At 41.1% G+C, this 13746-nt stretch overlaps 1 protein-coding gene across 3 annotated transcripts in view; it reads right to left on the reverse strand.

The window, feature by feature from the left end:
- Positions 1-472: 472 nt before the first annotated feature.
- Positions 473-13746, reverse strand: part of mctp1a (multiple C2 domains, transmembrane 1a) — a 158087-nt gene continuing 144813 nt past the window's right edge. For all 3 annotated transcript variants that reach the window (XM_053480893.1, XM_053480892.1, XM_053480894.1), the window contains 4 exons: positions 10843-10952; positions 10351-10460; positions 9790-9887; positions 473-2707 (listed from right to left, as the gene is read on the reverse strand). In XM_053480893.1, the coding sequence (XP_053336868.1) occupies positions 2636-2707; positions 9790-9887; positions 10351-10460; positions 10843-10952 (390 nt within the window). In that variant the 3' untranslated portion in view covers positions 473-2635. The remainder of the gene's footprint in view (positions 2708-9789; positions 9888-10350; positions 10461-10842; positions 10953-13746) is intronic.

Raw genomic sequence — 13746 nt, forward strand, 5'->3', positions numbered from 1 at the left:
AACGTGGTGGCTCAGAGCACAGGGGAGGCCCCCCTGGCCCCTTCGCATGAAACGAGCAGCCCCTCGATCACTCGGCGAGTGGGTGACGTGTACATGTTTGCATCAAAGCCTGATTTCTTTTGGTAGGAAGCAGAGGCCCAGCTGGAGTCGAGAGCACACACACTGCAACTCTGGCAGCGCGGCAGGACGATTAATGGTGGCTGAAGGATTCAGAGATGACCGATTAGACACACATTTTTGAGTTGAGTAACGCCTCGTACGCACCTGTGTTTTATTCTACTGCGGACCCACCACAAAGTATCTGAGAAAGTAACTCCTCCGTCTAAATAGCACGACACCCTGCTGCACACCATGTGGTCTTTTGAGTTGTACCCCTAAAGTTATTTCTGAATTTGTTCGCTTTTAATGCAAGTTTGACTTTTCACACATTTTTTTCCCCCCAGAGTGATGAAGAACCAAATAAAACGCAAGAGATGATAAAAATATTTAATAATCTTTATAACTCTTTCTTAAAATTAAAAGACAGTCAATCTGAGACATTTACTGAAATAATCTAGCAGTGCTCTCCCATTACATCTTTACCTGCATTCGTTCCCACCGCATCCAACCACTGGGAGCTTAGTGACGATGGAATAGGCACAACTATTTTGTTTAAGGGAAAAGACACATCTAGAGCTATACATCATAAATATCTGACCATTTACAAGCATATTATATATATTTACAGTACATGAATTGAAAACAAAACTTGAATAAACAGATTTAAAAATCAGTGCAAATAAAAAGTGCCGTAACCTTTTTTTTTTTTTTTTTTTTTCCCTTTTTGCATTTTATGGAAACATTACATTCTACATCGATAATGTTAAAAATTTCCACTTTGGTTTTCTTGCAGACATCATGAAAACTAAAAACATTTTTTGGATGGGAGATGCCAAAGCCGCACGACACATCTACATCTACTCGACGATAAAAAAACATAAATTAAAAAAAAAAGTTGAACAGCACATACAGATCCAGGCTTAGAAAAATCATCCCTTTCGGCAGAAACAGTTCTTCAGGAAAGTGGTCCTTTCTTTTAATGGAGATCACTTGGGTACTATCAGTGTCTTGGTCAGTGGGGAGTGTGTTGTCTTTGTAAGGAAACGCTTTCAAACTAATCAATGGTCTTTCCATATGTCAGATGTGCTTATAGAAAAGCAGCCATAAGGAGAGTTGTTTTTTTGGGGGGTTTTTTTTTTCTTTTTCACGAACTCCTCATGGAGGGGCCGAAGCCGAATACAAACCTCCTCTGATGGTGCTGTGATCTTTCAACACTTGCTCAGTAGAGATCCCTCAGGAGGTTCCCTACAGGCCGAGCCATGACCTCTCACTCAACCGAGTGGATGAAGGAGAGGAAAAAGCATGGCGTGCCAAATTCTAAAAGGGATGATGGGAAGAGGTTGAGAAAAAAGGGCATGCTATGCCCTCTTGGTCGTCTTCCCCCAACACCGACGGTGGTAAACTCCTGCCCTGCGCCGCACCCCTGCCAAGTCCCTGAAGCAGCTTGTCACACGCTATTGACATTTTCAAGAAAGCTATTCCCTACAATGAAGGCACCCACGAAGCTGCCCTCCTCTACGTTTGGCTTTCTATTATTGTTGTTGGAAACTGAATCTGCAGTGAACAGTGGAAAGAGACACCTTTGTAAATTGATTAGCACACCCATGATTCTGCCCACCCAGAGTGTGACATCCATATTAGCAGGGTGGCACCTCGTGGTAACCTGGACACACTGCAACGTGGCTTGAGAGAGGCAGGGAAAAGATTTAGTGTGGGCTAGTGTTCAGTAACCAAAATGGATTTTGTCACCAAAACTAATATGCCTCCTGTAAACATGCCAGTCTTTTCTTTTTTCTTAACCACAAATAACCCAAGCATGCATCATTCATATCCTTTAAATAACCTGATTACCTGAAACAAATATCCCCGATGAATAAATACTGACTCTTGGGCCAGGCAGTTTTTTTTTTTTTTTTCCTCCCCAAACACTTTAGTTACAGCTATAAATCGAACTGTAAAGAGGCTTAGCTGACAACTCTAATAACTGCTCTGGAGGATGTCGGGTTTCAGCGCACAACCTTACCGCACTGTAGAAATTACAGGGTGCAAACTGCAACCTAACCATCATATTTTCCCTCCAAGATAGAGACGTGATGTGCCACTGCGGCTGGCGGTATTATCAGCTGATCCTGCTATTTGTGGCTGAAGCCATTCCCTGTCTCTGGTCTCTCTCTGCTGCGCTGGAAGGACACCTTGGCTTTTAGAGCCATCTGCCTGATGCCAGCCAGTGACAAATTGCTCCTGCCGTACGACTCTAAAAGGGGTCAAGAGATTTTCACACTCTCCTCTGCACTAAAAGTAAACAAGTATGGCGGGAACCCTCATGGTAATAATTAAAAGTGCTCCTCTGTTTTCACATTCACCATTTGTGCTCCTCTGTCGAGAAACAGAGGATTAGAGAGAGATGGGGGGGAAAGAGAGAGAGAGCGAGAGAGTGGGGGGCGGGCGGGAGGAAGGAAGGAAGTACACCTAGCCGGTCCAAATCAGTGCCGGTCCTTGGCATGCTAAATCTGAGTCCATGGGAGAAGGAACAGAGCTATCCTGGGTTATTTTTCTTTCTCTTATTTGGGCTGTGACTTGGATCCAGTTTCAGCTCTCGGTACTGCACCTGTTAAAACACACACACACACACACACACAAAATCAGGTGGGCAGTGTTAAGAATGCACTGATGGAGGCTCTGCGTGGATGAGAAGCTTCTTAAAAGCAAACAGCACTGAGGTCAGGGTGATGGGAAAGTGCATGCGAGTGCTACTTCCTCTCGCTTTCCTCTCGTATCCTACCGTAATTTAGAGAATTGTTAGCAATGCCGTTTAATTAATGTGTTTGTTTCTTAGCCATAAAATCTTCAAAGGGTTTGACATGGTAATCACATAACCGGACCCAAACAGCACTAATTTAGAGAGATGGAGCGAATCACACTGGAGTTACTATACAAGGTTCTGAATCGAAGAGGTCAGCGAAAGGGCACGTTCGAGATTTCCTCGCCAGCTTACATTTACCATGGTCGAAATTTCAGTTTAATCTCCTGTTTTTGCCTGCAGCGCTGGCGACATTGAAGCGGCCTTAATCCACATATTGTGCAACCTTTTTCACACAAATCCCCTTTAATCAGCGGACGTGGGAAAGATAGTTTACTTCATTAGGCACAGATCCTCTGCAAACAGATGGGGAGGAAAACTAAAAGGCTGTCGCTTGTTGAGAAAGCGGCATGGTTTCAGTGACTGGGCAACATTTGACTTAACCTGGCTATAGCAGGAGCCTGGGGACTGACGGGGAACTATGAGTGGACCTCTTTTATCGTCTGGCCCCAAGAGGCAGGAATACACCCTTGCGGGTCTCAAACACTGACACAATTATTCATATCCTATGGGCACTTCAGCACATTTTACCTACTAGAGGTGGCAATGCTAACATCTGTGCCACTGAGCTATGGCGCCACCCCTGGGTCAATACAGTAATAGAGTATGTATGCAAAGACTTTTTTTTTTAAGGAGGCTTAATACATGCAATTTCTTCTAAAATTACATAAGCTTAGAAGATGAAGTTACCAATACCTTAAAATATTGACTATATAATTCATGAATGAAAAATTGTTTATTTAAAATTTTGTTTTCACATTAATGTTTATTAACTGCCTTTGGATTTTTATAATAATAATAATAATAGTTGTTGTGGTGGTATTATTATTATTATTAGTATTATTGTTTTGTTCCTATTTCAGTGTAGTAAAAGTCCATATTCATCTTTCTAATAAACACACACACACACACAAAATGCTGTTAAATTCCATTCTCTCAAAAAAATCAACAAGAAAATCTGGACACGCCCTAATGAAAGAGCCACTGCAGTGTGTGCTCAGTGGAGGTGAAACAAGACAGAGGTCAATGTGCTTTGGCCGTAGACGAGCAGGCAATTATAGCCCTAGCCCTTAATGTTGCGGTCCTGCGAAGGCATCAGCAATGTGTTGGTCCACAAAGCATGTGACGTCATTAGTGGTGTCTCCCACAGAGATATACGGTACAGTCTATATATTGCTGATTCGATATACCGTAGTCATGAATCACTGATCCTGGCAGATAATAATCTTCTCTATCTGAAGATAATCTCTGTTAGTGATGGAGAACCAGTCTATCCTCCATCCATCGTGCAGAATGACCATTCCTCCATCTTATCCATGACATCCGAGGAGGCCTTTATGACGCACAGGATTATTTACTGTATTGTTTTTTCTTTTTTTTATTGAAGCATAATGGAAATATGACCTTATACACTCTTAATGACCTAATTGTTTAAAAATGCCTCTGCCCTAACATCCGACCCAGTTTAAAACAGAATAATCTAGAGATCCTGATGCCCCAAAAAGGGCTGGGACAGAGTTTTGTGCCCTTAAGAGTTATTGAAAAAAAAAAAAATTACAGGATCATTAAATTTTCATCTCACTTTCTGTATCTGCGGCTGACTTTGGAAACCTTCCTGAACTAAGTAAAGAAAAGTTTGCACGTCTAGGTGACAGGATATGGATCAATGTTCGTGAACTTAATGGAAGAAAAGAAGTGGGTGATGAAAACAACAATAAAAGTGCTATCAAAAGAGGCCTTCAGAAAAAGCGAGTGGCACAGAGATGCTCTGCACGTTACAGGTTCCATTACAGTTAACGGGTGACAGTTCTGCCATCTTAATTGGAGCAACATGCATTCACCCTTTTAATGATGGAGAGCTGTCCCACTGAATAGAACCTGCTCTCTGAGAGAAGAGCGAAGACAACAAGAACTGACTTGCGGGGGGAAAAGACATTTCTGCAATGAAGAGGATTCAAATCAGTATGGTGAGATAGCAATTTGGAGGAAGTGGTTGGCACAAAGCAAACATCCACGGGAGAAGACCTTGAGCCGCTCAAAGGCTGTTCCACCCTCACTCCTCTCCCCCATGCTGACAGCAGCAGGCTTTGAAGTGCGTGCGTACAGAGGTGGCGCCATGTACACGAGCGCTTCGTTTAGCTGTGTCTCATGCACCGTCCCGGGACACGGTGATGCTGAACGTGCTGTCGCCCTGCCGCCGTGCAGGGATCGGGATTCGAAGCCGCAGTGGCGGCAGGCAAATATAAATAAGTAAATGAAAGAAGAACATTTTAATGATACTATGCTATGCTCTTTATGCAGGAAGATGGGGGGGGGGGTATTCCCTGCTTCATCTCCAGTGACACCTAACCTAGCATTAGGGCTATTAAACGCTCTCCTAAAAAAGGCACAGACACCCACAGATGAGAGAGATCTGCTTGCATGTGTATTGTCAAGAGAAAGCGACATGTGCAAGCATGGAGAAAACTTTTGTTTTCTGTAGTTTTGGGATGTGCGCTAATTGCTAGATACTCGTACTGCTGATGTACTCGGATGAGAAGACTGAAGCCACGGAACACGAGACCTCTAAAATAGTCTGGAACTTTTTTTTTAACAAACAGTGCTAGTCCCTTTTTTCTTCCCTACAAAAGCAGATATGCCTTATTCAGGTGATGGATCGGCTTCATAAAGAAACACTCTGTTTGCTTTTTCATTTGCATACACCATAATGGCATTCTCGTGTGCTAATTGCTAGTGTCCTACTTTACATTCCATGTCTTCACTGACTAATGGTATCATAAAACATTCTAGTGATAGGACATGTCTCTAATACTAGGTTTGCACATACTTAAGTCAGCAACAAGAGCTGGCCTCATTTAAGGGACATAAAAGATTCCCTTGGATCACAGCGTTGGGTTACTCAGCCATGAAATCAAACCCATTCAACCGAGGGCAATATGTACAAGGTAAAGCTTGTCTCTAGGCATACTGAATCAGAAGGAAATGCATAAGATAAAAAAGCTGTATTTAACAGGTAGCTCCCGCACAGCAGGTAGTATATATAGGATTGGAGAAATTCAACAAAAAGACCCTGCAGCACAGCATAAACTGGCTTTACATTAAGCTGAAATACATTTGTACCCCTGGAGCTCGTATGAAAGTACACTTGAAGCATGCTTGCTCACTGTAACTGCTCGAGCCATATAGTTTAATTCTAAGATTTGTCTTCAGGGGGTGAAACACACACACACACAAACTCACAAACACAAAGAGGGTACTCTGTATTCCCACCAAAACACCACATATTGATGGAGTGCATTATGATGCCCTTTATATAAAGAGTCATTAGTAGCTCATGAGTTCGGTTTGTTCTGAGGCTCCTCCAAATGATCTGTAAAGAGCCGGGTGTCTGCAGGGCTGTCGCTGTCAGGGGATAGTGCGGGAGGTTTGGGTCACAATGGGGCCTCGAAAATGGGGCTTCATTTGTCATCTGCATGGAACAGTCGAGCCTGCTTCTGCCCGCAGGACACACCCTGATTCTGGGATGCTTAATTTAAGTCATTGATGTCCCTTAGCAGCGCAGAGAGCTGTCCCCCTTGGGCGCATGTAACCCAGAAAACAGAGGTGAGGTGAGAAGACCTGTGCAAGCGGCTGAGAGAGATGCAGAGCGGAACGTTCCCGAATCGTGCCGCTTCACATTATGTACCTTCTCAGCGCAACATGATACATGGCGCTTTATTTTTTCTTTTTTTTTTTTTTTACGGACTAGCCCGAAGCCAATGTGCAGCAACCTGGCACAGATTACCCCTGTGGTTATGTCCTCCGAAGTTCGCGCTGACCCTGCCTCATTAGCCAGCGCCTCCTCCAGGCCTTCCTACCTGCCGGAACCTTCTGGGCTCCAGGTGTGGTGGTTAGATGAACCTAAGGAGCTCATCCAGAGCTCGTTTGGCCCGGGCCATGCAGAAGCCATGCAGGGGTGAGAGATTATGACCCTCTAAAGATCAAAGGCTGCCTGCCACCCAGGGTCCATCAAAGGCGAGCGATTGGTCCTGGCCCAGAGCCACAAGACACCCTGGCAGTAAGCACCTGGGGCTTTGCTAACACAGAGGAAGCCAGATAACAAGCAGAGCCTGCATTTACAAGCACATGCTTTAATTGAAGTTAAACAGTGGCACCTTCCCTTACACAGTATGAGTGTTTATATGAAGCAGGCTGCATGACGCTGATCACACGCTTAATATAGAGGCAGAGTGGGAAAGGATTACTTTACTTTACCCTAATGGCTTACAATAACAAAGCATGGCGAGTAACTACACAGCAAGAAGTCCATAAATCTGTGTATGGCAGCTGGTGCAGATTTCACTGATTTATATTAGATTTGAACGGCACAGACTCGCAGATCACATAGCCCATTAAGCCTAATTCACAATGCATTACAGAATTACATTTAATCAATTGGCATGAAGTTTAACTGGCTGAAAGTGACACAGTGTAAAGTTTAAGTGGAGTTTAGCCCTTATATACTGCGGTTAATGCTGGTGATATTAGTACTGATATGAGGAAAAATGTTTTTGGGGACTTTATTCTAAACACTATATTTTTGCAAAGAAAATGCTTTTTTTTTAAATTAAGTAATATTAAGAAATGACATTTTGAAAATGCCTTTGTAATACTTTCTTTGTTAATTATTAGAGATGATACCAGCATAAAATGAGTCCTGTAAGAAATAAAAAAGAATGGAATTTGTGTTTGAGGGCCTCCGAGTGGCACAGTGGTAAAGTGTTCACCCTATCATCCGGAGATCGCGAGTTCGATCACCGGGTGATGCTGTAACCTCTCGCAGCCGGAGGCCTAGAGAGAGCTGATTGGCCGAGCTCTCTCACAGGGGAGGGATGAGAGGTACTTCGGGCTCCCACATTAATGATGGCTTTACAGCCAATCAAGGGTGTCTGTGAGCTCAACCAAGCAGAAGGAGCGGCTAGCGCTTTCCTCCGAGTGTGTTACGTCGTCCCTAACGGTGTAACATCACGTGGGTTGGAGGAAACACGTTATAGTCTGCAGCCCTCCCGACTAAGTGGTAGTAGAAGCTTAATGTGGGAGCCCCCTAGTGACGGGGAGGAATTGGACACGACTAAAAATCGGGGGAAAAATCCAAAAAAATGTTATAAATTGTGTTTGAAAAGTTTTCGTTTATGTAATGGTTATTTATGAAAAAATTTTATGAATTATTTTATTTACACTTCATTATTTTTACTTTATTTGCCAATTAAGTGATCTTTGTTCAAATGCTACAGTGTATTAGCTATGTATGCTTTAGTTTAAAATAATAAAAAGAATAATATTTTTGAAAGGTTTAGTATCAGTATAGTTATTGAAAAATGGAGAAGTGGTACTAGTTAATGGGACACAGCTTAATAAATTGACAAAAAAAAAACCTGCTACGATGTTGATGATTATTAGCGAATTTCAAACAAAAATAATTAAAAAAATTTAAGTCAATTTATTTATATAGCGCTTTTAACAATGGTCATTGTCTCAAAGCAGGTTCACAATTAAAAGAAGATTATGGACATTTTTAGGAGCAAGCAAACATGTGTATAGATTATCATGATTAGATTGTCCCTGGAAATAAAGGAAATGCATGTGGCAAACATATTCAAGAAAATAACTAGTGGGTGACTGTGAAGGAAGCCTGGACCTCAAACTTTCTCTGTGTCCGAAAGTGTGTCCTACTTCCTCTTGCCAAGAAATTGCAAACTGTATTAAGGTTATTAGTTGCTCACAGGAGAACAGAGTGGATAATAATGTATCACAGTTTACTGGCTATTCTCCAGCATGCAACAACACTTAACATTAATCCATAACTTATCCATAATAGTGCACACTGTGTATGGAATAGGTTCGATCTAAATATGTACAGTAATAAATCTATATGTGGACAGTAATAATCTGAACGCTATCTGACATGGACAGTTATCTGATTATTCCAGTGGCCATGGTAACAGTACACTACAGTAACCTAAACCGAGTGACAACAGCTTATTCAGTGCATTTGGTCTACTGCTCTATTAATGTTTGCACATTTTATATATATATATATATATAATATTTTAGATTTATATATAAATCTCTGTCTGGATCCAAATATAATATTAGCTCTTCTCTCTCTCTCTCTCTCTCTCTCTCTATATATATATATATATATATATATATATATATATATATATATATATATATATATATATATATAATCTATATCTATCTATCTATCTCTCTATATATATATAATATATATATGCCTGTGTACAGAGAAGAGCTGATATTATATTTGGATCCAGACAGAGATCTTTTTAACTACTCAGCATAATGTGTAAAAATAATAACCAGTGAAGTTATTTGAGAGTTATATTTAATAAAATTATGGGATAGGAACATGACATAGAATAGCATTTATCGGTACTTTTTTCAATTCGGTTGAAAAGATAAAAACCTCCGTTTAAAAAGTACGGATGCTTCCCACCATCTCCACTAGAACATGTTGTTAGACTTATAGATCAAGTCCCTGCAACTTTGGTTCAGGAAAGCGCACATATTTTATGTGGTGCAAGCTACAAATAGCATGCTGTGAGGCACCAGGAAGAAAGATGCATTTTGATAGACCAAGGCAAAGATAAAAGCAGGTGTTGGAAGGAAAGATGGGGGTGAAAAAGTGACTGGCCACTCCATTACTCCGGTAAATTGTGTGCTCTGTAATTATCGACTGGAGAAAGTGCTTCACTTGGACCTGCTCTAAGAAAGATGGATAGATGGGCAGATGGTAGGGTAGTTGGAGAAATGGAAGGTGCACCTACCACTTGCACATCGGAGGGCACTCTGGAGAGGAAGTCCAGCAGCTCGTTGTTGTCAATGGTGTATGGGTCTCGCAGCTTCTTCGTGAATTTATTCACCCCTGAAAGTTGGGCAGACACAGCGGCATTACACCTCAATGAGGGAGGACAAGTGCACTTCAGCAGTGTGTCAAAAGAGGCTGCCTGCTACTCTGGCAACACAGGATCAAAAGGCTCTCTGAAACCCCATTTTCTAAGTAAAGATCGGCTGCCATTATGCCCACAAGAGCACTGCTCTCTGGCCTTTGAGAGCTGCTGCTCAGGTCTGGAATTGTGAACAAAGGAGCACACAGACCATTAGCTATGAGGCTGTGTTTGGTCTGCGGCTCTCCTCTTCAACAGCCTCCCTGCTGTTTTGGTGCCAGCAGTGTACATACGATAGACATAGTTCATCTGCAACTCGACTGGAACTGCAGTTTTGACTTGTTCATTATATTTAAACATGCACTTCATGATGAATTGGGAATTGAACTTAGTACATAAGAATAGTTATTAATACAGGTTGGAGAGACGCTCATGACTCACCCCAGGCCAGGATGATGTATCGGAGAGGAATGAAGTAAACTATAAGTGTGGCCCCAAACAGTGCCACTATGGCCAGCCAGCTGAGAAAAGGCACAGTCCAGTTGAAAGTACTGGGAAAAGAACACAAGACAAAGAACACTCAAGTTCTTTGCTGTATTTATTGATATAAAATGTTTGTGTAAGTTTGGGGTGTTAACAAGATTGCACATTCATATCAGTATATCGGGCGTATTATTTTTATAAACAAAAATGAAGCATACTTTTAAACTGAACTGTAGATAAGAAGTTATTTATTTATGAAATAATTATAAATAATTATTCCATTAATTATAGTAATGTTGATGGATTGTGAACTGTCACCTTGGTGTACACTAAAACTAACAAATGAACTAGACTACACAATGAAAAAAATACAGCTAAGTTACACATGGCATTACTGTATATGTGCCAAGTATTTAAATGTTCGCACTTCGTAACAAACACACTGCTCACTTTTTTATCCTCTCGCCGTAGGAGGCCACTTCATCCAGTGCACTTTGCACACTGATGCAAACATCCTGAATGGCATACAACTTGTCTATGAATCCTTTTCTCTCTGAGTCCTAAGAGAAAAAGAGAGAGAGAAAGAGAGAGAGAGAGAGAGAGAGAGGTTGGGAATGAGCATTTTTTTTTTAATTCTTAACCAGCATAGTGCTTCAAAGACTTGGAGAGCTCCGTGTCTCCACCTACCCAGAGTTCCTCATGAAGCACATGTGAAACTGGCAAGTAATATGTTTTTGTGGAACAAATATGAAGTGTCTCTACACTGACATTTCAAATGTAAATTGTACTCAGCTTTTGATCTTGCCTTCGAGAGGGTAAGCTACAGTAGGCTATACCATGAACTAATAGTGATGTCATTCCGCTCAACATCACCACCATTTTAAGGATTAAATGTGGAACCGTTCAACATTTGATGGTTGAGAAGAACTTGAAGAACTGTCCACTGTGCACCCCGTGCATGCCCCGGCCAAAACAATGTCCGCTTTTTGTCAGAGAGGAAGTATGGTCATGCAACATTTGGGATAACATAGGGTTTAGAAAATGCAGTGATCAAGAAACAAAGGCTGCTGTAGTGCGTGAACATGCTGGGACATTCAAACACACACACACAAATAGTGTGTAATTTACAGTACAGCAAGTATTTCTAATCTTCATAAGCAGAAAAGCATCTCAGAATGAACAACATATCACACCTCGGTGGAAAAGCTACAAGAACAGTAGACTCACTGTAAAATTGCATTATTTTTCTTTTCAGTTATTCAATTTTAGTGAGTCTGTGATCGTGATGACCTCAGATTCCTGTTGTTGCCTGACAAGGGGTAGAACCCAGTGTGGTATTCTGCCTCTGTAGCTCATCCACCTGGAGGTTTCATGTGTCGTGTATTCTGAGATGACTTTTCGCTCACCACAGTTGCATCCCAGAAGTGATCTGGAACAGGTTCGAGAATTTATATTGTTGCAACGTACTTGGAAATCCTGTACAAGTGTGCGTCCACTTTTTTGTCAGCGGTCTGGGAAAAAAAGCAGATAAAGTCAAGTGTGTATCTTGACACCATGACTTCGAAATCTGCTATTGTATTTTTAGGATTTCATTTGGACTTGCTTTATCATAACCCTTGATTGATTGTTGTAAAGATTGATTTTTTAAATTTACTATAGTCTTTCTGTCAGCTCGGAATCTCCTCTCATCAGACGGGTGTCTTCGCCCAGACACAGGATGTATTTCAACACTATTTTGTGTCTAGAAACTGTTGTTGTGAAAATCCCAGGAGATAATCACATTCTGAAATACTCAAAAAAGCCATGCCATGGTTTCAAGTCACTGAGATCACGCTGTTCCCAATTCTAATGTTTAGTGTCAACAGTAACTGAAGCTCTTGACCTGGGTCTGCATGATTTCATGCATTACACTGCTGTCATGGGATCGGTTGATGGGACTGCGTAGCTTTCTCTCAGTAGTTTTCAGAGTCTCTGTGTAACAGCTTAAATCGTCGTGTCAGGTTTAATACAGTAATCCAGTAAGCTGTGTACCAATTAGATCGAACTGTACACACCAGACTGCTGACACACACATATTGGGATGTGCATGTGTGTAAGACATTTTTCTTATTCTAATGAATAAAATAATAATTATATAAAATAATGCATACAATGATACATACAGTATATACAGTACTACTGTAGCTGCTAAACTCAACAACAGAAGAAAATGTAACGGCTGAATGCTTGTGCATGGTTGGCTGCTATTGTCCCTCCTCCAGCCTCTAATTGGCTGGAATTGGGAGCAAATTAAATAATAAATTAAATAATAATCAAACTTATAACTTTACACTCACGAAAGTAATGGCATACTACTTCAGCTCTACCAAGTAAACTGACTAGACTGATTAAGCCTGCCTCCTTGTTGCACGTTAAAGGAGCGACAGAGGAACTCCATATTAAAGCATCTTACTCTGTGTGAGTGTGACCGATGGGTGTGATTGATATATCTATACATCTGGGATCGTTGTCAAGTAAATAAGCGAACACAATAATGCAGGGAAATATTCAGAAATGAGATCGCATGTACAGTATAGATGAATCTAGATCATGATTTTTTTTTCCATTATGCAGCCCTAAATCTTGTGTTAATGATCTTGGCTTTTTATTTATATAGTAAAGGTAAGAGTTAGTGCAGTCATTTAGCTACATGACTCATTCTCTCTTTTTCGGGGAATATTGGCTAAGGTTCGGGACATATGGCCAGCTTTGGCAATGGCAAGTGTATTATCAGCAAAAAGTAGCCCAGTTTTAAATGGTAACCTAAAAAATGTAATAACATTTGAAATCTCTGCCAAAACTTTCCCAGACTAACATTGTGTGGCATTTCAGTTTTGGCCCAAAATGTGCCCAGCTGTAAGCTCTATTCTGAGATACGGTCTCATGTAGGCTTGAGTTGTGATTGTTTTCTGGCAGTCAGGTCCGGCTGAGCTCATTTCCGTTATTTCATGGTGGGATGTGTGCCAAATGAAGTGGTAAGTGTGGCCATCATATTTTAGTTCATATCAGGCATTGCCATTAAGTATTAATCTGAATGCATTTTTTGTTGTGTTTTCATCTCTATAGCGTTTTTAAACAGTCGTCTGATTACAAATCAAGCACAGGCACAACTTTACAGGGTGGCATAGATAGAGAAAAGTCACTCGGTTTCAGAGTGAGTGGAATATACAATAAAAAAAAAAGTCATGTTCTCTACAGTATATTTTTTCACATCACTTAGTGTCCTGCTGTCACATTTTATATCATGTGATTCTACATACACCAGATTCTAAAAGTCATCAGACTCTCTCTCTCTCTCTCCATGTTTGTATATAC

The sequence above is a fragment of the Clarias gariepinus genome, chromosome 21, assembly GCF_024256425.1.
Source record: "Clarias gariepinus isolate MV-2021 ecotype Netherlands chromosome 21, CGAR_prim_01v2, whole genome shotgun sequence".
NCBI classification, from domain to species: domain Eukaryota; kingdom Metazoa; phylum Chordata; class Actinopteri; order Siluriformes; family Clariidae; genus Clarias; species Clarias gariepinus.